The sequence below is a fragment of the Cervus elaphus genome, chromosome 18, assembly GCF_910594005.1.
Source record: "Cervus elaphus chromosome 18, mCerEla1.1, whole genome shotgun sequence".
In the NCBI taxonomy this organism is placed as follows: Eukaryota; Metazoa; Chordata; class Mammalia; order Artiodactyla; family Cervidae; genus Cervus; species Cervus elaphus.
Window position 1 is genome coordinate 75,174,211 of NC_057832.1, and position 27,732 is coordinate 75,201,942.

The window sequence follows — 27,732 nt, forward strand, 5'->3', positions numbered from 1 at the left end:
ACACATACTTAGTTAAAGTACTTTAATTAACCATTTGACTTTATCTATGAGGTTAAGAAAAAGAAACCAGTGATAGGCTTTTACCTTTTTATTTATAGTTAATAATTCTATTTTGTTCAGGGGATCTAGCTAGATCTGGATCTAACTGGAAAAACTGGATCTAACACCAGTTTTCATTTTAAAAGAAGAAAGGAGGAAGATTTCTCATCCTCTGGGGAGGAGTGTTTGTGAAGGTCAGGCAGATGAACTTGGCACTGCCTGCAGAAGAGATTGACAGCCAGCTTCCCACTGCTCCGGAAGGAACCCAAACTCAGGGGAGGTCAGTGGAGCCCCTTTGCCCACCAGTGATTATTCGGCTCCCTGCTGCTGGTGATAACCCCTCAGGAGTTTGCAAATAAAGTTTCTTCCTGTAGTTTTACTCTTTCCCACTTGGCAGGCTTTCTGTCGCTAATGGATCTGAAATTACAGGTCCTTTCTCCCTTGCTCCCTTGGATCTCTGACAAAGTCAGCATGCTCTGAGAAATGGGGTAGGCAGTCAGTGCCTATGGCACTTGTCGCAGGGCTGGGCCCAAGCTGCCCTCCTCACACCCCATGGCTCTCCCTTCAAGTGCCTAGGATTACATGGAAATAAATCCAAAGCATGTTCACCATCTCTTTTAGATTTTTATTCAAGAAATTTTTCCATCCACGGATGGAACATGGCAACCACACATAGGAGGCATCTTCTATGTGTGTATAAAATCCAATTCAACCATCACAAATGCAGCAATTATTGTGGAGCATGCACGGTACACCGTGATGTCTGGGTGTAGCTATCGTGCAGTCAATCGTCTTCAAGCAAGAGGCCAATAACCAAGGTTGAGGCTTAGGACATTTGCTCCCATGATCCACAACTGAATTTGTCTTCGAGTTCCTTCGAGTTCCAGCTATTCATACCAGACTACCAGCATCTGAATCCTGGTCCTGCCATTCATTATGTATGCAAACTTAGGAAAGTAATTAAACTTTTCGGTGCCTCATCTCCTCATCTGTAAAATAAGAATCATAATTCTGTCCCCATTTTACAGATAAGAAAACTGAGGCACAGATGAATTCAGTAGCCAGGTTAGGTATGTGGCCTTGAATGCACCCAGAATAGTGTCTGATACATGGAACATATCAACTGATCACTACTGTTATTTCTGCTTCTCTTTCCTGGGGGACCCTCTGTAGACACTTGGGAGGTAGAGGCTACAGCAAGCACTCAAACAGGTTTCACTTCCCCACCTTCTCCAGTATGAGGCTAAGTGACCCACACAGGATTGAACTCTTGACCTCTGTAGGCTTACAGCTGTGCCCTTGTCCACTGACTGTCTTAGCACAGGGAATGCAGAGCTATTGACTACCAAAGTATCAGTTCTAAAGGATGTCAAGCCCCTTTGCTCCCTCATCCCAAATCTCTTCAAGATTTAAGTATAGCTTCTAAGTTGATCTGTTTCAAACATTTGCTTAAGAAATAAAAGAAGCCAAAGTGCCTGCTGCTTTATTCAAGGTTGAAAATGGAGATACCAGTCTCTTCCCCCACGGGTCCGGCATTCTATTCCCCCCAAGTTCTTTGCAAGAGAAAAAAAAATTATGTTGGCCACAGTTGCAATCAGCTTTAATTCATTCTTTATTGCTGCTCTGGTTTTGTGTTATTTGAGCTGGTTTAACTGTTAAAAGCGTTTCAAATGTTCACATGGTCTGCATTAGGTTACCGAATTAAAACAGGAACAGCCCACCAAATGTAGCTTTCTGAAATGCAAACCACATGAGTTTGATTTCTTTGTGGTATAACTTTAATTGGGTTCAGAGGTCTCTGAGACTTACCTGTCTATCTGCTCCGTGACGGCCTGATCTGATAAGACTAACTTAAAGGGGCTGAAGGATCCGAATGGCTTCAGCTCTGCTTTCAGAACCCACACGGCCCATACTACAGCTCCATCCCATTTATGACTCTCTAAACTCAGCTGGGTTGGAAATTGCCGCATACTCCCTCAGGGCATCTTCACTTGCTCTGCTAGCAAGTGTCTGGCACACGCAGAGCACACAGGTTCCACACACAGATTGCTGGGAAATTGCTAATGCAGTATTAGTCACATGTCAGAATTGCCACTTCCCTTCACTGTCCACACCCAGTGATCCCCAACATCTGTGCTTTTCTGACTCAATAGAAAAGAAGGCTCCGGTTGTCCCACTGTGTGTCTTTTGATGCCACTCCATAGCCAGTCTTCCTTGGACAGTGTCCATCTTCTAGAACAGCTTTCACAGCTTCTAAGTTTTCCTAAACTGGCCCCCCTTATCACCTCTGAAGGCAGGTGGAAGCAGCAAGTAACTGTGGTTTAGTTCCTAGAAAGAGTTACACTTTCCCCATGTAGGTTTCTGAGAAATAGCCACAGGACACAAGCAAATGGACAGACATTTTCTGAATGCTACCATGCCAGCCACCAAAATACATGAGGCTTGGGCAGGAAATAGGGAGAAAATTCAGTCGAATGTGTGGCTGATAGGAGATGGAGGGCAGTGGAGAGAAGCCAGGGGACTCCTGCATTTAAGTCTGGCTGCTTGAAGGACAAAAGATACTAGGCTTCCCTGATGGCTCAGTGGTAAAGAACCCATCTGCCAATGCAGCAGATGTGGGTTCAATCCCTGGGTCAGAAAGAACCTCAGGAGAAGGAACTAGCAACCCACTCCAGTATTCTTGCCTGGGAAATCCCAAGGACAGAGGAGCCTGGCAGGCTGCAGTCCATGAGGTCACAAAAGAGTCAGACATGACTTAGTGACTGAGTATTACTGTACCCAAAAGAAACCCCCTTGTGACTTCAGGTTACAAAGAAAGCCTGGGAACTGTGTGGAGGAAACGTAATGCCCTTTGGCTCTTACTCGGTCCTTCCTGGGTAATGCATGACCCTGGGACACTAGATAGTGATCCTATGAGGAAAAGCCAATGGTTATCCTGTCTGAAGTCAAAGTAGACATCTCAGCTGACACTGAATTGTGCTCATTTCCGTTAAAACAGCTGGGAAAATACATTTTCAGTATTTCCTCAAAAGTTCCTTGATTACAAAAGATTCACTTTGGTAATCTGAAAACTGAAGATTACCAAATTAAAGTCTTTCTAAATTAACTATACACATATGCACTTATCTCTAACCATACACCAAGCTGGTATTTAGGTGGTAATACTGATACAAATGAACATCATTGAACATGCACTATGTACCAGATAACTTTCATCCATTATCTCACTGAATTGTCACAACCTTAGATGGTAATATTATCCTCATTTTGAGCTTCCCAGGTGACGCAGATGGTAAAGAATCCACCTGCAATGCAGGAGACCCAGGTTCAATCCCTGGATTGGGAAGATCCCCTGGAGAAGGGAATAGCAACCCACTCCAGTATTCTTGCCTGGAGACTTCTACAGACAGAGGAGCCTGGCGGGTTACAGTCCGTGGGGTTGCAAAGAGTCAGACACACGAAAGACTAACACTTTCACTCTCATTATCCTCATTTTAACAGAAGAGGGAACAGACACACTGTTGTTTTGTTGTTGTTCAGTCACTCAATTGTGTCCAATTCTTTGGGACCCCATGGACTGCAGCACGCCAGGCTTCTCTGTCCTGCACTGTCTCCTGGAATTTGCTCAAACTCATGTCCACTGAATCAATGATGCCATCCAACCATCTCATCTGTCACTCCCTTCTCCTCCTGCCCTCAGTCTTTCCCAGCATCAGGGTCTTTTCCAATGAGTGGCTCTTCGCATCAGGTGGCCAAAGTATTGGCATTTCAACTTCAGCATCAGTCCCTCCAATGAATATTCAGGACTGATTTCCTTTAGGATGGACTGGTTGGATCTCCTTGCTGTCCAAGGGACTCTCAAGAATCTTCTCCAGCACCACAGTTCAAAAGCATCAATCCTCTGGCACTCAGCCTTATTTATGGTCCAACTCTCACATCCATTTATTACTACTGGAAAAACCATAGCTTTGACTAGATGGACCTTTGTCAGCAACTGAACAATGATTAAGTATAACTTGCCCGAGGTCAGTGTAACTAGAGTTTGAATTTAGGCTCTGTGATGCCCAAACTTGTGTCCCTTACCACCATGCACACAGCCTCTCCTACTATTGCAGCATCAAGGGACTGAAGACAAAGGAAGTGAACACAGAGGAGGGAGAGGAACTCCTAGTCTGTCTACAAAGTGAGGCCTTTAACATACAAGCCTCACACACTCCTATTCTCTTCCTGCTCCTTCCTGACTAGAACAAATATTGCCAGGTAAGAAAATGTTATAGGAATACTCACCACCTGAATATACTACCATTGGCTATTACAGAATCTTTTTTTTAATCTTCATGATTAGTTACTGACAATGAGGAAAAACTAGAAAAGAAAACAATATTCAACATTAGAGGTAGCTGTTAATATACTTGAGATCTGTGCATTTCACTCTTTATAAACTTCAACAACAATAAAGAACCATAACTAAATAATTAATTCTATTTAGTGATACAGATGCCAAAGCAGTTAGGGGTAAAATGACTGATGTCTCCAACTTACTTTGAAAAAGATTAAAAAAATAAGATGGATTTATGGATGGATAGACAGATAAATCTATAAGCAAAAGTAAATAGAGTGAAATGGCTATTATAGAATCTGGGTGGTAAATAAACAACTCTTGAAGATTTTTAAGTTTGAAAATTCTCATAATAGAATGTCAGGAAGAAAGGGACCATAAAGTGAGGATCACATTTCCAGGCTGCTAGTTTCCTGATATCACACTTGAGTTATTTATAAAGCTAGGTGGTCAAGTGAAAAGACAAAAGACTGCATCCCCAAGAAGAAAGCCATCAGCAGCTAAGAATCAGGTTGCCCCTTCCAGGGAAACGGTGGCTTGAAGAATAACTCTTTGACCACTCGTAGCCCAGATTCACAGCCTTGAGAAAGACTTTCATGCCAAGAGAAAACAAAAGAATAGGTATGAAAATACAGCGGCGGCAAAGAGAAGATGCCAGATTTCAATGTCACTGCATCCTATGTCACAGGTAGAGCTGGAAATGAAACCAGAACTGGGAACCATATTCTTTGGTTTTTACAACCTAGACTTGGAAGGCTTATGCTTCTTTAGGGAAAAAAGAAAAAGAAAAGAAAAAAGGTCCCTGATAAATGTTTGCTGAATGAATGACCAATGCATGTTTTGTTGAATAGTAGTGAAGAAAATAAAAACACCCAGGCAACTAATTCTCTCTCCCTGCTGATCTCTTACTGGTTAAATTAAGACACTCAGCATATACATGTCTCATTTCATTTCCCTTTACATCCACAGGTATAAGCACATCTTCAATGGTACAGTCCTCCATATTATGTAACATTCTGAGTGTTGTAGGAGACACACCACAAACCTTGTTTTAAGGACTTAAAGCCTAGTGGGAGAGACAAATAGCAGGTAACAGTAAGACAAGGTCTGGGGACTTCCCTGGTGGTCCAGTTAAGAATCCACCTTCCAATGCAGAGGATGCAGGTTTGATCCCAGGTCAGGGAACATGCCACAGGTCAACTAAGCCCGAGCACTGCAACTAGAGAAGCCAACAAGCCACAGTGAAGCATCCCACATGTCACAACGAAGGTCCCATATGCTACAACTGAGACCCGACACAGACAAATAAATAAACAAACACATTTTTTTTTAAAAGGCAAGGTCTGATATAGTAAGTGCCAGAAGTAACAGAGCGGTCCTTTTATTAAGGTCTTACAAAGTAGGTCCCACATACTGTATTCAAGTCATCAAAACACTATTGATATATATACAGGAAATGATCCCATCCTAGAGTAGGTGTGATCCAGGACATCAGAAGCCAACATTAGAACTCAGTACTGCAAATTAGAGCCCTCAGAAGGGCCTGAGGTGGTTTCTCCATTTTAATCGGAAGGGTGGAATTATCCCTTTGTGTCAAGAATTTCATACAGGGTTCAGGCCTGCCCAAGACAGTATTATTAGAGTCCTGATCTGCAGTGAAGAGGCCGTGTTGCACCCTTAGGTGCACTAACGAATGTCACTGGACAGGTGTTGCTGAAACCAGGTGATGCAAAAGTAGCCAGGAACTGGATAGGAAAAAAACGAAGTCAGTGCCCATGATGAAACCTGAGGCATTGAAAAGGAGGTAATGTTTTCCACCTAAGGGCATCCAGTTGGAGACTGGTCTGAGCTGGTTCTCGTTTTATAACCTCTCGACACATGTGTGTAGTCAAGGCTGAATTTAAAACCTATACCGTGAACCTTAGGAAAATAAACCACATTAAACAAGCACAAATTGAAAATATTACACAAGAGATTTCACAGGAAATTGGTCCAAATTTAGCCTCGCTCTTTATGTATTTAAGCCTCTTATTCGTTGCTTAGAACTTTATATCAGGATTTTAATACGAGTCTGCCCTCCCTTCCACCCCCTCAGTCTACCTCCACAATGGCCTGCTTAGTTTTACAAAACTTATTTTTTTTAAATTCCCAAAGAATCTTGCTACCTCTAGCCTGCTCTTTCAGTGCTCATAAACACATGTTCCAAAACAGTACAGTGACGGTGTGTAGCACCCGTGGTTAGAAGTTGAACATACACCTAAAAAAACCCATTGCAGAGCCAAAAACAAGCTCCATTTCTCTCCTAAAAGCTGAAGAAGAGCTCTGTGCCGACAGACTCAGGCACTGCTTTTTACTTAAAAGATGGTAGCAATCAAGACAAATGTCATTAGCAGCAAACTATCTCAGTGTCTTTGTCTCATTTAGAATTTTCTCATACTGCTTTGCTTTCTTTCATAGATTTTGTGTTTGCTAGTTTTTAATATTGTCATAGTGTGCTTTGTATAAGTCTCCTTAAGTCCTTTTTTGGAATAAAGTCAAGCATAGATAAATAACTGAACTATTTAGAATCCTATGGACTTAATAATTCAACTTTTACAATAACATTTGAGCGGATCTTATGTATGGTTGGTCACATAGCAAGAGGCTCACTGCCAGAAGCCAGGCTGGACCACTGTCTCCACTTTGGGTCTGGTTTTCTGCCATCAGAAATGCCCTGTGGGGTGCTGCCAGGACACGCCAGGCTGCAGCCCTTCTGAGCTAGGCAGTTGCCAGGTGAGAAAAAGGATGCCAGACCAGAAGGTAGTTTTGTGGGATGAACAAACATGCCCTGAGGCCACTCTGTGCTATCCCATTCTTTCCCACTTGTTGCCACCAGCCAGAGTGTGATTACTGCTGCTGTGCTTAAAACTACTTTTTAGGAGACTTAGAAAGCGAAAACTTATTTTGTATTTAGGTTGGATTTTTTTTTCTAATCATTTCAAAGTCTGAGATTCATGATGCCTTCCTGCTTCTCTTTATCACGCCAGAGAAAAATGCTTGCTGGTGAAAGTGATCAAATTGTCCTGATCTGCATTCTTCACCCTTATCACCCTCTACTCTGATGGATGTTATATAGCACAAACGGGTAGAATAAGCCACACAAAGAGTTCAATTGTTAGATCTCAGCTGAAGCAGGAGTCATCGATTGCGGACGGCAACAATCACCCCATGGCTTTTGCTGGTCTGAACTGCAGGAAGTATCTTCACAGTTGTTATTATTTGACAAAAACTATCAGAACACCCTGGATCCGTCCCAGCGTTTTGAGCATCTCTAGCGAACTCTCCGCTTTCTCCTCTGTCCTCCCTGCCACAGCAGCCACCATGCTCACCTACGGGGATTTCATCAGACCCAGAGAGGAACCCACGTTTGGAAAACACCCAAGCAGAGTTCTGACTGATAAGGATGAAGACCCCAAACACCACGGACTTGAGGAGGAGTCACAGCACATCAACTCAGTGGACTGGCCAGGGGAACTGCTTCAGTTATCAGGTTTATTACAAATATAAGCGAATCAAGGCAACACAGTGATTTGACTGAGCCCATTGAGAGAAAGAAAACTCAGGATCCATCTAGGACCAAAAAAACCCCACAAACTTCCTAAGGCGTGACAATTCAAACAAAGCTGCGGTGGTGGGGTGGTGTGAAAGGCAAGAAGAGCCCATATATCTTAATAATGAGGGGTGAACAAACTTTCCCAATTGCAAATAAAAAGTCTGCGAATGGAGAGTGAGAGTCTAGCCCCACCTTCACAGTGATCATAGCCGGCAAATCCTATTTAGTGATAGACTCACGCAAGTATCAGTCTGCTTGCTTTTAATGCCCTCCTATCCGGGCTCTCGCTCTGGGTGGTCATCTCATACCCCTTCGCCCCCCAACACAATTCTGGCGGTGGGCTTTATTGGATTTCTCGGAGCATTAGGTTTCTTGGAGCATATAAATTCCAGGATTTTTCCTTTAAATCACTGAGAGCCAGAGATGGAGGCAGAGGATGCTTCAGAAAGAATTAAGAAAAGTTACCAGATCAAAAGAACAGTGCTGCCACATAAGCTACTTCCTTTTTCAAAAACATGTATTAGGAGAACAGCAGCTAAAACCCTGATCAGTCATGAAAATGAGCACCAGCCCGTGGGCTGGAGGGCTGAAAGGAATTAGGTGCCACCTACAAGAAACCTCTTTGTGATGAAGCTCACTATCTGAAGAAACACACACACAGGAAAACAAAACCAAAAATCCATCACCCTGGACTATCCTTCCTCAGATCAGTCATGGGTCTTGCCTTCAGGGTTCAGGAAATATAATTAGCTGCTAAAAACTTCTGGAAGGTTGAATGTAAAGGCCTCCATGTGCATGCATGCTAAATCACTTCAGTCGTGTCCAACTCGTTGCGACCCTGTGAACCATAGTCTGCCAGGCTCCTCTGTCCATGGGATTTTCCAGGCAAGAATACCGGGGTGGATTGTCATGCCCTCCTCCAGGGGACGTCCCCAACCCAGGGATCAAAGCCTTGTCTTTGGCATCTTCTACATTGGCAAGAGGGTTCTTTACCACTAGAAAAGCCCCCATACCTATGTGCAATGCTGATGTTCCCACCACTGCAAATTATAGAGTAGATAGCTTAAACAATAAAAAGTGTATAATTCGGAATCCAGCAGATACCACTGAGCAGAGAATGCATGGCTGAGGAAAAACTCTCCCCTGTTCCTCTCAAAGTGGATTTTTATGGCAATGCAGGCTTGAAACCCAGGTAAGTGCATCTCTAATAATATCTTTCATCAGAAGATATTAACTGGGGACTGTTTGATGGAGAGCAGGCCTCTTCATTCCCTTTCTGGACAAATGGAGACTTGGTGGTGTCCCACCAAACAGGTCCTTACTCCCAGATACTAGTTCTCTGGAGACTAGCTTTACTTTTATTCTCAGTTAGCTTTTTTCTCTTAATGTTTTTATCCATACATCTGTTACAGTTGAATGAGAAGAGAATGGAGTAAGAATTTTTTTTTTAACCACAGTACTGTTGGCAAAACAAATAGGTCCATAATTACATGAAGACACATGTATTAGTTTCCAAGGGCTGTCATAACAAATCACCACAATCTGGGTGGCTTAAAATCAACAGAAACTGATTCTCTAACAGTTCTGGAGATTAGACATCAGAAGTCAAGGTGTCACAGGGTTGGTTTCTTTGGGGGGCTCTCAGGGAGAATCTGTGCACCCCACTCTCTCCAGGCTGCAGCCGTTGCGGACAAACCTTATCTCTCCTTGGCTTGCAGCTGCATCATTCCAGTCTCTGCCTGTGACATTGCATGATGTCCTCCAGGTGTCTTCTCATGGCCTGCTCATAAGGACACCAGTCATTGGGCTTAGGGCCCCCTCAGAAGTCGGTATAACCTCATCTTAACTAGATTACATCTGCAAAGATCCTATTTGTAAATAAGGTCACATTCTGAGGTACCCCGGGCTTAGGACTTCAACAGATCTTTTGCAGTGATGCAATCTGACTCAAAACAACAGATGCACCATAGTTAAAGATGGAAATATCTGAGTTTTGCCTGTGAGATAGGCCATGCTGAGTCTGCGAAGAGTAAGGGATTGTCCTAAGGGCTGAGCACTGGGGTGGGGGGTATCCGAGGAAGTTGCCTTTATATTCCTCCAGGTATGCCGAGGGGTAGAAGTCAGGCTGGATGATGAAAGGGGTAACATTGTGAAAGAGAGAAAAAAATCATAGTGAAGTCCTAGAGACCTAAACCAAGTCAAAGAGAGAGAAGTCTGCAGGTTGAAGTTGGATGGGGTGATGCAAGGGCGTCTGGAGTCTGGTTCAGCGGTGCTGCCTCTCTAGCCCTATTGGGTCGCAACACCTCAGACCTTGTGATCACAAGTGTTCAAGCATCTGTCTAAAAGAGTGAACTGAAAAAGTACAATTTCATCTGTTACTGCATCTTTTCCTATGGAATTCAAATGAATAGATTCCTGTGAAGTCTGTATGTTTCGTTTTGATAGTTTTCTCCCCTCCCATCCAGTTGCTATTAGTTCTTTCATGTGTTACTCCTCTCTGCGCCACCCCCCATCACTCCAGAGACTGTTTCTCCAATCTCATCTACCTCCACAATGGCAAAGCTGTCTCTGTTTCTTCGGGGAATTGGTCTTTAAGATGGTGTCTGCATCAGCATACCCAAGAATTCCCTTTTTCTTTCCTTGTACATATACAGAAAAGAATCTCCTAACCCTATAGTTTTCAAATGTTTTTCTTGCTGTAGAACTCTTTATTCAAAGAAGTACTTATGTAGAAACTCAACTAAATGAATGAATGTGGAACTGCTCTGGGTGAGGGGGTAATGGGGAGACGGGGTGACCTGCCCACGAGGTCAGATTCCATACCCCTTGTCTTTGGCAGCACCGGAACACGCACTGTGGAGCCCAGTTCAGTGGATTCTGTTTAGTACTGCAATTCATCTTTATAACGTGGTACACAGACATCACATGATAAGCGCCGGTGTCTACCTGCTCATCTTTTAGACCAGGAGAAATCTCTGTGCAGCTGAGAAAACAACTGTTTCCCTGGCGATGTTACCACTTCTCCCTTGGGGTCTGCCATCTAATGTGACTGTTGTCTCTGATAGTACCCAGTTCTGTTTGGAAGCTCCCTCAAACTTACCATGCACCTCATTTGGAACAAACAACAGAATTTGAAAGCTCTTTTCATTGCTCGACTGTAGAAAAGGACTTAAAGTTAAGTCAATTGATAGAGAGACACCATTTAATAGAAGAAAGATCAGATTCATCACTATGAAAACCAATGTACGACAATTAGATTTGGGGAAACTCCAGAGAAATTCATGACAAAAGCATGAAGGACGAAATGCTTTCTATAGAAAGCAATATCCTTAAAACAAGCACTTACTGTTTTAAGACAATAAAGGACTCAGTACAACAGGATCTTTGAAAAAAAGTAACAATGACATGTATTAAGGACTGATATAAATAACATACTCTAGAGTTTTGTAAAAAAAAAAAAAAAAAAAGGTTCCTTGTGAAGATTACCATTGAAAATGAACAAGTTAAGTCTCCATCTTTATTAAACTCCATGCACATGGATGACATTTCCCTGGCCTCTCTCTACCCCTAAATTCCTAGAACAAATGAAAAGTGAAAAAGCAGCCATTCTACACTCTCAGGAAATCTTATCTGAAGACAAGCTTTTACCACTACTGAGAAAGTGCTGGATTTCTTTTCCTCTACAGCATGATTTTGCCATCTTTTATGAAAACCCAGACAGGAATGCTCCTTTGTAATATTTTCCCCGCTAAACAGTCTTCATACACGTGTTATCCAGGACCACAAACCCCTGGAAATCACTACAGTGAAACATCTACTTGCTTCTCATTTGTACAGAGGGATTCACCCAAGGAACCTGTTAAATGAAGTATAATAACAAAAGAAGTCTCTTTTCAAGGCCTAGGACAGGGGAGGGCTTCTTTCACTCACCCCATCTGGGCACCACATCTGGGAGAAGGTGAGTAACCAGTTGCCTCCATTCCTTGACTGACTGAGGAATGCTTACTTTGCAGACATGGTGCCTCCCCTCCCTCCCAGTTCTGACCCTGTCTGGGGATCACAGTTGGTTTGACAATGGAGGACAGACCTCTGGGTGTCTGAAGACAAAGCTGACATTCACTCAGGTGTGTTGGGTCTGATCCTTCAAATGGAGGCTGTTGAGTTTTTTCCTTCTTCTGATTCAGCAGTTTTGAGGAGTCTCTCGAGGGGTCTTATTCAGCAGATTTTGCTATAAATTTCCATTCTGGGAGGAGGAGGTTAAGGGGAGAGGACAGACCCCCCACACAGAGAGTGTGGGCTCTTCTAAGTACTTGCAGGTCTGTGATTGGTATAGACTTTGGCAAGAAACCAATAAAGTCTTATGGGAAAAATAACGTCTGGAAGAACATCTTGTTGTTCAGTCATTAAGTCGTGTATGACTCTTTGTGACCCCATGGACTGAGCCCTTCAGGCTCTTCTGCCCATGGGATTTCCCAGGCAAGAATACTAGAGTGGGTTGCCATTTTCTTCTCCAGGGGGATGAACACCTTCTCCTGCTATTTCTTCTTTCATGATTTGGTGAACCCTTCCACCGGGAACAGCTTCTGTTGTGAGCACTCCAGGATTCAAAAGACTTGGTCACATCCTACCTGAGGTCCCCAAGGAGGGCAGAGGCGATACCTGTGGCACAGTTATTGCAAAATGATAAGGCAAAAGGACAAGGAAACAATACAGAATCCGGAGTCTGGAGGGTCTGTGGGCAAGGAGACAACACAAATCAGGGGGAAAAAATCAAATTAAGGTTGTAATTATTCTGCCTCCTATATGAATTTGCTGCCTTGCCCTGGGGTGTTCCTACCTTTCTTCTACTTTTTCCTCTTCTACCATTTCAAGCCCAGTCTCTAACTGAAGACTCATCGTATTATTTATTTTTCTCTTTTAATTCAAGGAAAAGAGTGGCATGAAAAGAAAACTTATCTCCAGACTGAGAAAAGCCAAGAATTCCAGCATCCATTCAAAAAAGCTTTTGGAGTGCAGGCTCTCGTTCACGCTGGTTTTGTATCTGATAAACTTTTCATTCAATTTGAAGCTCAATGTGTCTGAAATTCAATGAAGTGAACCAAGCAAGGGATGTCGTCCAAACATGTTGAAGCACTTGTGGGTGAATCTCGGCCTTTGTGTGTGTGCTTCTGCTCCTGTGAGAAGCCTTGGTCTCAGGCAGACTCCAAACTGCCAACTCAACAAGGCAAATAATAATTACTCCTAATGGCAATAATAATTATGGAATGCGGTAGACCCAATATAAGGTTGATTATCTGTGGCTTTGGTGGGGCAGCCAAAGTTTCACACACTGTTTTTATAAAAATCAATCTCTCTCTCTGTCTCTGTCTCTCTCTCTCTCACACACACTCACAAATACACATACACGTTTGCCAAAAGAGATCTGGACAAACTCATTCCTCGGGTTTCCTGCAAAGTGCTTGACTACAGACCTAAATTAAATAAATAGCGGCTATCCACACATGAGGGGGGATTGGGACATGCTGAGTAATTGACACCACACACACACACACACACACACACAAAGTCTCCCATTTTCCTTTTAGTTAAGTTTTAAACTTTCTCCAATTCCAGACTTTTACTGAGAGCCATGGCCAAATGTCAGACATGATGAATAATTAGAGGTATTCCTCCTTCTTTCTAAGGGAGATGGGAAGGAGAGAGGGAGAAAGAAAGGAGAGAGGAAGAAAAGAAAGCCAGGGTCCTAGATGAATGCCCTGCCATACCCACTCCACCTCAGCTATGAATCAGAATCTCCCAACAGATCAAAGCCTTCTATAGTGAAGCCCCAAGCCTATGGTTAGTGCCACAGCCAGTTCTCTATGAGACATTCACCCTGCTTCTCCCAGGAAGGGAGTTACACCCTGAGCTGTGGCTCTCTCTCCCCCATTCTAGATCTGGCTGTCACCACCTCCCAGGGACATCCGCATTAGCACTTAGGTATCTCACCCCACACACCAATGATGTCAAGGTGTCAGAGAAATAAAAGTGGCTGCTCCTGAAAACATAATCCATCAACAAATGGTCATTTTGTAGATAATGAGGAACTGTTTCAATTTTCTGAAAAACTAGGTTAAGGGTCTAATGCGAATCTATATGAGTTTTTTTTTTTTTCCTTTTAAAACTTATTATGCTTGTTAATCACTGTGACTATTCTTTAAAAGTGGTTGCAAGGGGTTGGTGTAGTTTTTTGTCATGTAAGAAGGGGTTTTAAAGGGCATTTAGGACATGCCATGTGGAATACACAGAATATACCTGGAAAATTTCTTCAAAGGTTTTGAATAATGTTATATACATGTCAAATGGCTTAAATGATGTTCCAGTAAAGCAAATTATTATGAAGTAGGTGTATACATGTACATCAGTCACACATACACAATTTTCATTTGGCTGAAATTGGACATTAAAATTCCCCAGTCTCCTTTATTAATATACAATTTAGTTAAGATTATTTTTAAATTCATTCTTTCAAAATTTTAGAGAGGCTGGGATTTGAAATAAGCATCTATAAATTTGCAATTTTGTTTTGTCATTAAAAAATACACCCTGACTCAATATAGGGTTAAAGAAGCTTCAGGGGTAGACTCCAGCTTCACTGAGTTTGCAACTTCAACAAAAATGGAGTCCCTCATACTACCCAAATACTGCTGCAGTGGAAGCAGACCCTAGTTCTCTTCAATCCAGCACTTTATTGCTTATCTCTTTAGGCATTCAGTTTGAAGCAAGACTCTCAAGTTGGAAAAAATGTCACACTAAGCAGTGATCCCCAAGAGTCTGCCAAACACTTGGCCTCCAGCCCCTATAGACACTGAGAACACCATTGTGCGTTTGACAGTGTTCAGTGGTTTACTGACTTGGGGATGGGTTTTTGTTGCAGCAGTCATCATTATGATTGTCTATGTAGAAATGTTTATGGATTTTATGGACTGAAAATAATATATTGGAGGTCAGTGGTAAACTGCTGTATATTTGGCTTATGAATTACCCTATCTGAACCAATATATGATGAGTATACTCAGGAAGTCATTTCTGGCATTTCAAAGATTTCTGGGGCCATCTGTTCTCTGCAAAGACCTGCACCTCTGCAAAAGCCAGCCAAGCACATTCTGGCATGTCTGTACCCCCCCCCCCCCACAAGGGTCCTATCATTTTACAGACTTTACCGACCTATTCACCAGCCAGAATGCACTTTGCCAAAGGGGGGAAAACTATAAAACTCCAAATTCTTTTAAATGTGTCTGGTACCATTAGGAATGTTTATTGCTCTATAGAAATTTTACAGTTGATATTTACCAAAAGCACAACATACTTGGTAAACAGATTACTGGATTGTCTGCTAAATGTGATATATCTGTTTTTATGAAATTTCTTCTTCCATAATCCCTACCAACCAAGCAGTATCGTGAGAGAGTGTTAGTCCTGATAAGGAAACAAATATGTTCATAAGAGCTAGAAAAGGGCACTGGTTAGACAATCCAGTTCCATTCCTTCATTTTATAAGATGGAAAAGTAGGGCCCCGAGAGGTCAAGGGGGCTGTTCAAAGTCCCAGAACTTGTGAGTGATGGAGTCAGAACCACTAGCAATGGCTCTCAATCTCTAGCAATGACATCGTACGGTCTCACTGAAATAGGATTCCATCAGTATGTAACTGAAACTTGATATAAGGGATTCCCTTTATATCTAAAATCCAAGACCAAATTGGTTATTTCTGTGATATTCTCATCCAACCAAAGGTAAAAGGTCCACAGAATGTGTATCTCCTTTAACTAAATCCTCCACAAAAAGAATATTAAAAACAACAGTAGAAAAAAATCTGTTTGGTCTAATATTGTTGAAAAATACATATAAGAGGACCTATTGAATCATTTACCTTTTAAATCCTAAAATGTCCAGTTATATGACTACATAGTATTGCAATGAGGACCACAGACTATCTGCAGTTCTTCTCTTTTAACTCAGAAACTGCTTGTCAATCAGTACAGGTAAGAGTTATTTATACTTCATGAAACATACAGTCTTTAAGAATGTGAAAGTTACAAATAGTCAGAAATGTCCACTGGGATACAGCCTGTTACCTGTACATGCTCAGTCTTCAGAAAAGCAAAGTGTACTCCCAGTTACAAAGGAGCACCTCTGCGTTACCAGATTCATTTCTCCTAACATGCTCACCTTGGAGAGTGCAGCACACACCAGTCCTTTCCCCATGTTACTATCCCTTTTGGTGTTCTTGAAGGAATGGTTACACTTAGTCCTGGGACTCATTCTAAACGCAACACTGGGACTCATGTAAACCTACAGTGGTGCGCCAACTTGGTGTTCTGGCCCTGAAAACAGAACATAATGAGCCAATTCCCATGTAGGAACTATGACAAACATAGAAAGGTGCAGTTAATCATTGAATTTTATATTAAGATAAATATATATCCTCAATTTCCAATGTTTAGTTATTTGGCACCTTACCCAAGGCTTTCCCCTTGGAAAATACTAAATACTGATATAAGCTAGACCTTTATGTTTCAGGTCTTCTATAAAGTAACCCCCTAAATAGTAAATCCAAAAAAGAAGACAGTGGACTGCATTTTTCCATTAAGCTATGTCTGGCAATATAATTGTTCCAATTTCTTGTATTACATTTGTATTATATCTTTCACTGTTGTATTATATCTTTCACTGTTGTGCTGTTGTTTAGGTGTTTTTCTAGTGAGCTCTTCAGCAATAAGTCACTTTTAGTAAAATGAGAATAAAAGAACAATTTGCTGATAGGATTAATTCAGGGGAGGAAACTCCATAGTCATGCATACAGTCCTGAGCCCCCAAGGAACTTACCTTCCAAGTAGTTTTCAAAATTACACTTATTATGAAAACCATCAGTCTCTTAGTGCTGGATAAGGTTTGAGAATTTTCTAGTGATGCCTCCTCATTTTACATGTAAGGAAGTCAAAACTTGGAGAAGTCAACTTCATTTGGACCCATCGGACAGTGGCTTGGCTTCCAGTTCCAGCACTTACCTTTATCCATATAACCTGGGGCAAGCCACATAATCACTGAACCTCACTTTACTCAGTTGTAAAATGGGTGTAAAATCTCCATGTAACAGAATTATAAATTTGTTGTGATTCACCTAGGAGTTGAACCTGGAAGTCAAGTCTCTCTGTCTTCAGATGTTAGGACCCTTCTCTTGACTGCACTGGTCTCCTCTTCCCAAACATTCCCAAGCCTTACTCTGTTCTTACACATATGAGTATGAGAATGCCTCCTGAAACTCAGATAATCAAGAACCCCAAAATCAGCTCCTAGAGGAAAACAAACCAAAAGAGAAAAGAAATTTGAAATAGAAAAGAAGCAATGAATGAGGATTGTGCTGCTTAGAGTGACTTGTAATCAGCTGGTTAAACTTTTAAAGTGTAGATGAAGGAAGGGGGTCCCAGGGCAATTGTGCACTTGGCCAAGGTTATAAAGTTTTTTGAGTGGCAGAGCCTAAACCCATGACCTCTGAACCTGTGGTCAATACTTTTGCAAGACTCCCCTCTAACCTGACTTGGTTTCGCTCTGAGTAAGCTTGTCTTTCCCAGGCATATCTTTTTAATATGCTACACAAAAGAACAAGTGTCTAGATTTACAACAGACACAGACTGAATGATCCTGGGCTATTTTCTCTAGAAGCAGACCTGTGCCTTGTTGTTCAGTTGCTAAGTCATGTCCCACTCTTTTTGACCCCATGGACTGCAGCATACTGGCTTCCCTGTCCTTCACTATCTCCTGGAGTTTGTTTAAACTCATGTCCCTTGAGTTGGTGATGCCATCCAACCATCTCATCCTCTGTTATTCCCGTCTCCTCCTGCTTTCAATCTTTCCCAGCATCCAGATCTTTTCCAAAGAGTCAGCTCTTTGTGTGGTGACTCATTGGTGTGCCTATCTGTTCTAAAAATGGGAGGAGACAGTCAAAACACACAGAGACACTTATATGGAAGGTTCTGGAACTCTGTGAGCAGGGCTTATGTTTATAAGATCCAGAATTGAGACTCTCACCCTGTAAGCCGTCACAGGCAAAGTCACCTATCCACACAGGAATCAGAACAGCCTGGAAGTCACACTTCATCTGGTCAGGGGACAGGTTCTTCCTATAAACCATGAAGCCAAATGTAAAGCAACCAAATGGTTGGAGAAAGGACAGCCACTCTCAGGCAGGAATCTGGTTTTCTTAAAAGTGAGAGGATTTGGCCAAGAGATCTCCGAGGTACAGGCTCTCTATATATATCCATGTGCTCTCATGACCTGCAAACTCCCTTTCTGAGAGCCAGGGAACTCCTGTATTTTTCTCCTGAAAGATTTAAGCAGCTGCTGGCAACTCAGTATGTCTACCTCTGCCCTTGACCAGCCTGTAGGTACGTGAAGGAAGCACTTCACACTGTAACCAGAGGCTAAGCATTAACCAACTCATGTGGGTAGATGACTCTCCCAGATGGTCAGGCATGCTCATGTATCTTTCATGGCACTGGGATTGCTACAGGCTGGAGCACAGGGAAAGCATGTGCTTTGAAGTCCAACAGAACCACATTCAAAACTCTGCTCATCTCACTGGCTGAGCGACTTTGGATAAGTTACTTCTTTTCCTTGAGCAGTAAAACTGGAGCAAATAATGTCTGCCTCTCCAGACTCTTGGAGAATGATAGAAAGCAATATGCAAAGATAAATCAGTGCTCTGCACATAGATGATGCTGGATAAATGTTAGCTCCCTTTCTTCTTTTTAGTTATCAGCCTGCTAATCTCAAACTTCTCTAACAAATAGCTTGAGCCACTAACAGTGACTTTCAATTTTCTTTCCCAAGAAGACTAGCTTTTACAAACTGAATGTGTCTCCCTGTAAATTCATATGTTGTTTTAGTCACTCAGTCATATCTGACTCTTCACAAACCCATGGTTGGTAGCCCACCAGGCTACTCTCTGTCCATGGAATTCCCCAGGTAAGAATACTGGAGTGGATTGCCAGTCCCTTCTCCACCAAATTCATATATTGAAGCTTTAACTCCATGTGACAGTTAGGGGTGGGGCTTTTGCAGGTAATCAGGTTTGAATGAGGTCATGAGTCCCTATAACAGGATTAGTGTCCTAAGCAGAGGAAGAGATACCAGAGGTCTCACTCTCTGTCTCTTTCTCCTCTCTCTGAAGTGAAGAAGTGAAAGTTGCTCAGTTGTGTCCGACTCTGCTATCTCACGGACTATACAGTCCGTGGAAATCTCCAGGCCAGAATACTGGAGCGGGTAGTTGTTCCCTTCTCCAGGGCATCTTCCTAACCCAGGATCAAACCCACGTCTCCCACAATGCAAGTAGATTCTTTACCAACTGAGCCATAAGGGAAGCCCAAGGATACTGGAGTGGGTAGCCTATCCCTTCTCCAGCGTATCCTCCCGACTCAGGAATTGAACCAGGGTCTCGCGCATTGCTGGCGGATTCTTTACCAACTGAGCTTTCAGGGAAACCCTCTCCTCTCTCTGTCAATCTGTCTGTCTGTCTGTCTGTCTGTCTGTCTCTCTCTCTCTCTTTGTATGCACAGAGAAGCAATCAGGTGAGCACACAGTGAGAAGACAGTCATCTGTGAGTCAGGAAGAGGGCCCTCACCAAGAACCAAATCTGCCAGCACCTTGACCTTGGACTTTCCAGCCTCCAAAACTGTGGAAAGTATACATCTATTGTTTAAGCAAAGATACCTGCCTTGCTGTGTTCCAGGTGAGGAGCTGAGACATTAAGACACAACAAAGCTGGCCTGAGGGATCACGGGCAAGAACCAGCCTAGGAGAGGAGAGCAGGGGTGCTTTTCTGCTTCTTGGAAGATGTAGCCATGTGCTCTGGCATCCTGGCTCTGCCCCCTTCATCTGGCCACAATACCTTGTGGTATTACAACTTTTGAATGTTAAGAAACCTTATATTTCCTCAAGTATCAGTACTTAATGTTTCGTTCCACACATAAAACTCTTTGAGTAGAAAGCTGCTGGCCCTCTTGTCAGAGGTAATTTCTCAAGGCTCTGCACAGGATTTAACGGGAGCCATATGGTTAAGTCCGTCAACCCTCCCAGAAAGCATTCCCCTGAAGGGCCTCATAAATGTTCTCAGGGCTGTGAAAGACCCAGCAACTTTCTAACAATAAAGCAATGTTCATAGCCATGATATTCCACAACACACAAAGCAGGAAATAATGGCTTCAGGTCTGAATTACTCAAAGGGGGCTTCAAGCTGTCCTGGAGAGGGGTGTGGGGGTGGGGGCAGGGAGTGATAAGCCAGGACCTGCTGGCTGTTGCATCCAGGAGAAAGACGGTTGGCCTGCACCCTGCTAGCACTGGCCTGTGGTGGGCAGTGACAGTCTGATTCATGCTGCTGACTTGTGGAGTTTAATAAAGCTCTTCATAATGGATGTATGCTGCTGCTGCTAAGTCGCTTCAGTCGTGTCTGACTCTGTGCGACCCCATAGACGGCAGCCCACCAGGCTTCCCCATCCCTGGGATTCTCCAGGCAAGAACACTGGAGTGGGTTGCCATTTCCTTCTCCAGTGCATGAAAGGGAAAAGCGAAAGTGAAGTCGCTCAGTCACATCCGACTCCTAGCGACCCCATGGACTGCAGCCTACCATGCTCCTTCGTCCATGGGATTTTCCAGGCAAGAGCACTGGAGAGGGTTGCCATTGCCTTCTCCGATAATGGATGTATATACCTATGCATATACAGAACAAGCATACTCAAACTGTGAAATGTGAAAGTGAAAGTGTTGGTTACTTGTGAAGTCGCTCAGTCATGTCCGACTCTTTGTGACCCCATGGACTGTAGCCTACAACGCTCCTCCGTCCATGGGATTTTCCAGGCAAGAGTACTGGAGTGGGTTGCCATTTGCTGCTTAGTCATGTCCAATTCTTTGTGACCCCATGGACTGTAGCCCACTAGGCTCCTCTGTCCATGAACTCTTTCAGGCAAGAACACTGGAGTGAGTAGCCATTCCCTTCCCCAGGGGATCTTCCCAATCCAGGGGTTGAACCCAGGTCTCCTGCATTGCAGGCAGATTCTTTATAGTCTGATTCAACTGTAAGCTGATGTTTTACATAAGTTTTCTTTCAGCAGTGCCTTTTTGTGATGGCATCATTTACTGACCTTTCCCCTCCCTTTTTTCAGAATGATAGACACAGAAATCCTTGAATCAATTAACATTCCTATCTCAATGGACACCTCAAGCATCGACAGCAACTCATACAAAAAACCACGTGACTCTCTCCAACAAGCAAAGTGGCATTGTTTTTTACATCAATAAGTTCTGAGATGTGATAAGTTCTTCTTTTATTACTATTTTTTTAAAAAAGAAACTCAGAAAGGGCAAGAGAAATACAATTTATGATGAGTATCAGCTCCTTTTTATTTTTACAAGATTTACTATATTTTCTATAAATTTCTGGCCAAGTCTTAGATCTACATTGCCTAAATACAGCTTCATGCAAATAGGGTATATGATGAAATAGCTAATATACCTACAAACATACATGTGCCAAGACTAAAACTGGCATAAAATCAGAGAGAGATTTTATATATACATGCTGTTGAACATATTTTCAAATTTCTTGATATCCTAACTAGAATATTCCAGAAAAGACCAGATATCTTCTTTTCAAATATCAGCCTTGGTAGGAACATTTGTATATCCTGATGTTAGATATAGCACATCCACACTGTAAGCAATTACTGGCAAATAATATTTTTACCAATAATCTAACAAGCTCATGCATTTGCCAATTCCATAGGGAGAACTAAATCTATAGAACATTCTGAATACATGAAGAAATTTTGTGGACTATTTGGGAAGTGCCTCCCAGAACTCTGTACTGATATCCATTGTTGTAGATCAGCTCATTCCATATTACTTTCATTGTCTTCCTAAAAAAATTACCAAGCATGAATTATCTAATAACATTGGTCCATAAAGAGAAATAGGTTTCTCTAGGAATTTGCTGTTGTTCAGTTGCTATGTCGTGTCCAACTCTTTTGCGACCCCATGGAATGTAGCCTGCCAGGCTCCTCTGTCCATGGGATTATCCCAGACAAGACTACTGGAGTGGGTTGCCATTTCCTTCTCTAGAAGATCTTCCTAATCCAGCAATCAAACCTGTGTCTCCTGCTTGACAGGCAGATTCTTAACCACTGAGCCACCAAGGAAAGCTAGGATCTATTCAAATTGTAGCCACCTACTAAACTGATTGCTGGTACCTACAAAAATTTCTCATATGAGAAAAGAGTGAGAGAGACAGAATTAGAGAGAAAGAGAACTTATACTACTGATACCTGCTCTTCCACCATTCTCTCAGGAGTTGCAGACTTGATCCTGAATTAATGAGCCTGTTACATGATCTCTAATAAAAAAAAAAATGACTAGAGGAGAGATACTGCTTGGAATCTGTCACATACTTGGTCCAAGGCAGAATCGATTTCATCTGTATTTAACACATGCTTGTTTTCTGTCTCGCTTGTCTCCCCCACACCCCATGGCTCCCTCTTTTTCTTTTTCCATCTGGAAAACTTATCTCCTAAAATGCTACCATCAATCAGCCAAAGGCACTCTTCTCGACAAGGTGTCTGCCAGTTTGACTAAGCACAAGTAGTCACTAGTTTGGGGATGCCTCCCACACTCTCCAACACTGTGTGTTTTTCTAGCCTGCCTAACCACACGAGTGCAATTTGGGATATTTATACTTACCTCCAGTTTCTATTGAGATAAAAAGCACTACTTGGACAGAACTGGGCATTGGCAATGGAAGGGGGTGATAGAGGATAGACTGGAGGTTGCCCACGTGGTTTGTCTATCTCGGACTTTTGCATTTCCACCCCTTTGGTCCTACGTTGACTCAGTGCCTGCTCCAAAAATATGAAAATCAAATGCTCACAAGGATGCCTACACTTTGTCCCCCAAATCCTCCTTAGGAGCAGGCACTGTCCCCATTTGAGTCCTTCTTGTCAATATCACTCCCAATACATTCAAACCTCTAAGTTTAAATACAGCATGAAGGGGGGACAGTGGCAGAAAGGAGAATAAAAGCGGGATTGGCAACAGAAACCCAGCACTGGTCAAAGGGAAGAAAAGGGGGGAACGGGAGATGGGCGGCCCCCTCTCTCTCCCGCAAAGTTCTATCCGTGAACACGCCCACTGGCCACAGCAAAAAAGCCCTGTGCGTGGGCACAGGTGGGTCCCAGCCTCTCTGGCTGGGTGCAGCTTAAGCGCAGAGCCTGAATGAAGACTTTCATTGCTGTTTGCTGTTTTTGTTGGCCGGTAGCCATGGCAAACATTTGCAGGTGGCTTGGCCAGATTTTGACACTTAAATATTTGAGGTTGTGATAAAAATCAGAATATTACTACAATATGGTTCTGTGCAGCCTCAGAGGAAAAAAAAAAGAAAGAAAACTATCTGCAGTTTCAAATGCTCATTTAAAGACACAGTCTCCAGAGGGAACTCATGTTTTAAAATAAGTACTCATTTCCTCTTTGCTGAGAGAAATAAAAGAGCCAGCCATCCCCAAATGTTACCACCTAGAGTTTCATTCTGAATCCACTGGTGAGATGGGCTGCTGAGCCCCCATGATCATCCGGGCAAGGTTTTAGATGGGTCACATGGAGAAAAATGGAAATGACAGGGTGTGGGGGTTGGAATCAACATGGCAAGCACAACAGGGAAGGATCTGAAGCAAGAAATAGCCTCCCTCAAGCTTGGCAATGAGACAGAGTCCTAAAGTGACAATTATCTCCTAGAAAACACCAGGAGAGACACATAACACCCCAGGACTGGGAATAAACGGGAAGACAGTGGGTCAGGAGATGGCACATACCCCCACCTAACAGGGCCCAGTGACACAGCCTAGAAATGCCATCCAACTATACAGCCCTGGGCCAGCTGGGTATATTATTCACAGAGTCAACACCCATCTTAGAATTTAGTGCTAACCCTTAAAAGATTGTTTCACAAAAACCACCATTGTACTAACAATGGCCAAATACTAAGGGCCTCCAAGAGGGAAGTTGGGGGGCAGGAGGCAGAAGAACTCCAGGGGAGAAGGAATGCTGTAAAAATGCTAATAAAATCTAGCACATTTTATGTTTTTTCCCCTTGAAAGAAAAATAAAATAATTATAATTAGCTCGCCTAACTGTGAATTGTTTGCCCAAAGCCAAGCCACTGGAGTGAAGGAGTCCCTTGAGACTGAGATGCTGTCTTTTAACAACCCCACCTTCTTAGTATGTTACAGGTTCTTGCTTTGGACGGAGACGCATTTACTCCCATAGACATTTGAGGAAAAAAAGGATTCTTTCACAGACACACTTGCAACTTTAGCACTGGCTTATTCCAACAAAGCCAAGCATTCAAATGGCCAGATTAATTTTCTGTTTCTTGAATGGAAAACCAAAGGTTCCCATGGCAAACTTGCAACATAGTTATTACCCACAACTCTCATTTGTTAAGATTTTGTCTTCATATTTCACAACCCATCCTGATGAGCTGAAAAATGTGAGAGAGAAGGTACCCTTTCTAGCGTATTCTGAGAAGGGACAGCCATTGTCCTTAGTGCTCCCTCTAGGTAAGGAATTCTTATACACACGTAAAACAAGGAAGGGAAAAGACATAATGATAAAGAGTGAGATAGCTTCTAACGTTTTCTTAAAATCACCATATCTACTATTCAGTGGAATATTTAAATTCTGATGTGCACACCAAACACAGCAAGCTCCCTTTCCTATTTTAAACAGAGAATTCTAGGAACAAGGAGCAAGCAGTTCTCAGCATCCAGCAATATAAATTTATCATAGCTCTTTGGCTTAAGTTACTACTTTTTCTTCCTAAGATCCCAAGCACTCTTAAATCTTTTATTTCCTTTTCACATTACTCTTGTGAGGGTAGAGAGAAGAGACACCATCCTCATTCTGGAGAGCAGGAAGCAGGGCCAGAAGTTTGCATTTCTAAGAAGCTCCTGGGTAATACCCATGCTGCCAGTCCTCAGACCACACTCTGAGTAACAAGGACCGAGAGCTATCACGTGATACTCAGGAGTGAGTGCTTGTTCCATGACATGATACAGTGTCTGGGAGCATTCTACCTATTTTTCTCAATGCCTCAGTATTATCTTTTTTACATAAATGAGAAGGATAGCCTTCTTTGTTTTGTCTTCTCCAGGAATGAATATGAACCAGTGTAGAAAGAGAGGTGAGCTAATGAGAAGGTATTAATATTAACAAGGGAAAGAAGAAAGAAGAACCATCAGGGAGAAGGAGGACTGTGGAAATACACCAGAGACACGGGTGTTGGACATTGTTCTTAGGAATGGAGGCACATACTCTGTTAGTGAGGAAGCTGGGTGAGTGACACTTCCCTCCATCATCCTCAAGCATTTGTCCTGAGAACTACACTCTGCTCCCAACATCCAAGGGGTTTCCCTACAGTCACCTTAAAGTTCAAGAATCTTCTCTGAAAGAACAATGACACAGAATGACTTGCTTTTCTCTCCAGAGTCAAGGTCAAAGAGCTTCTACCAAACAGAGACTGCCTCTACCTTTCTCCCATCAAAAACATAACTCTGAACTCTAGGCAGTATCACACCAGCCAGGAAAGCCAACCTCTGTCTTATTCAACCTGCAGAACAGAAACCAGAAGAAAGTCCAGAACCTTCCCTGAGCTCCAGCCAGGACCCAGAGACAACCGAGGAGATCTCCTTACCCGATCTGGCGGTTGGTGGAAGGGGCCTGCGTGATGACAGAGCTGGACTGGGGTGACGGCATGGCTTGCTGAATCACAACGCTGGTGTCATGGTTGGGCATCCGGGCGCTGCCGAGCTGGTGAGTTCCAGGCCCCGCCATGGCCCCACCAACAGGGTTATGCATCGAGATATTCTGCCCAGAGAAGACAGAGGGGAAAGGGTCAGAAGAGGTTAATGCTTTATTCTGCTCTCAGGCTCTCAAAGGTCAAACTGGGGAATCTGGTCATGTCAACTAAATACAGAGTTATGGCTTCTGGCAAGCCGTGGATCCATTTATTTCGTTATAACTTACAGCTTCAAGGGGATGAAAAATAACTATTCGCCTTAAGAGTAAAGCACATAAGAAAATACCTGGAAGTTCACTAATCACCCTGCCACCTCCCCACGTGAGGTTTAGTGCATATCTGCTCTGACTTGGGGTGATATATATTCCATTTGAAAATGATTTCTGTGGTAAGTGCATAACATTATGATTTAGTGAGAAGCCATTCAGCACCCTGCTTTGAATGACAAGCACACTTGTTATTTTTTCTTTTTCAGTCCTATAAGAGTAACTACCTCTTTTTTCCCCCAGGAAACTACTTTTCTAAATCATAATCTGGGTATACATAACCCAAGCTCAACAACGGAGTGAGGATGCTGACTGTAAAAGACAACAGGGTGTCTGGCGTTCAATGACGAGAGTGAGAGTTACAACTCTCTATTGTTTTTCCATAAGATAAATCTCTAATACTTTGGTTGAATCATGGAATACTGACAACACTTGTTCACCTGTTTACTTGTTCATTGTCTTTTCCTCTAGAACATACAGTGTTTGTGTTCATGACTCTATCCCATGGGGATTGGAGCAGAGTAGGCATTCAGTAAACATACATACGTACATGAATAAAGTAGGGAAGAAAATAATGGCACAACCGAGTCACTTGAGTGACTTAACATCTTGTCTTTATTTCTGGTGACTTGAGTGAAGGCTTCTTTGTTTAAAATTCAAAAGTAAGGTAAAGTATGGGCTTCTCAGGTGGCACTAGTGGTAAAGAACCTGCCTGCCAACTCAGGAGACATAAGAGACACAGGTTCAATCCCTGGGTTGGGAAGATCCCCTGGAAGAGGGAAACCCACTCCACTATTCTTACCTGGAGAATCCCATGGACAGAGGAGCCTGGAGGGCTACAATCCATAGGGCCACAAAGAGCTGCACATGACTGAAATGACTTAGTATGCACCCAAGGTAAAATATGCATGATAAAGCTGGCTTAAAAGACAGTGCTTATTTTTTTTTAATTGGAGGATAATTGCTTTACAGTGTTACAGTGGGCTCTGCCATGCACCAATGCAAACCAGTGTATGTATATCCCCTCCCTGTTGAGCCCCCCTCCTCCCACCATCCCAACTCTCTAGGTCATCACAGAGTGCCAGGCTGGTCTTCCTGTGCTATATAGCAGCTTTATGCTAGTTACCTATTTCACATGTGATAATGTATGTAAGTCAATGCTTAGAAAAGAATGTCACTGGGGCAACAAGAGAGGATTCACACTGAGGCATAAGAGGGCTCAAATGTGAGAAATTCAGAACCTAGAAAAGAAAAAGAAAGTACAGGACAAAGTTACATAAGTCAGCGGGCCACTGAAAACATCCAGGTACAGCTCTTCAGCCTAGAAGGGTATGGAAATTTGAGAGGTCAGTTGGACAGTGGGCTGAGGATGACAGGAAAGAAATGGAGTGTCACTAGCAATTTACTAGAGGAAAAATATCTATCTGTCTGTGCTTTGGGGTTAGCAAAGAAGAAAATAAACAGTGCCCAGGAGAACGGAAAGTGGTTCTTTGAAGTTCTTCTGCAAAGAACAGGATTTCCTGCACTATGTGTTAAATGATGGTGCTAACATATATGGTGGCGGGGTTGGCTGTGTCCATCACTTTGCACCTTTTTCAGGTTTCTGATTTCTAAATCCTGA

General features: G+C 42.8%; 1 protein-coding gene and 1 pseudogene across 3 annotated transcripts in view; both read right to left on the bottom strand.

Annotated features, from left to right (window-relative positions):
* Nucleotides 1-25,866, bottom strand: part of LOC122674425 — a 56,995-nt pseudogene extending 31,129 nt beyond the window's left edge.
* CREB5 (cAMP responsive element binding protein 5) overlaps nt 1-27,732 on the bottom strand; it is a 430,941-nt gene that overhangs the window by 237,734 nt on the left and 165,475 nt on the right. For all 3 annotated transcript variants that reach the window (XM_043872729.1, XM_043872728.1, XM_043872727.1), the window contains exon 5: nt 25,741-25,913. In XM_043872729.1, coding sequence (XP_043728664.1) covers nt 25,741-25,913 — 173 coding nt within the window. The remainder of the gene's footprint in view (nt 1-25,740; nt 25,914-27,732) is intronic.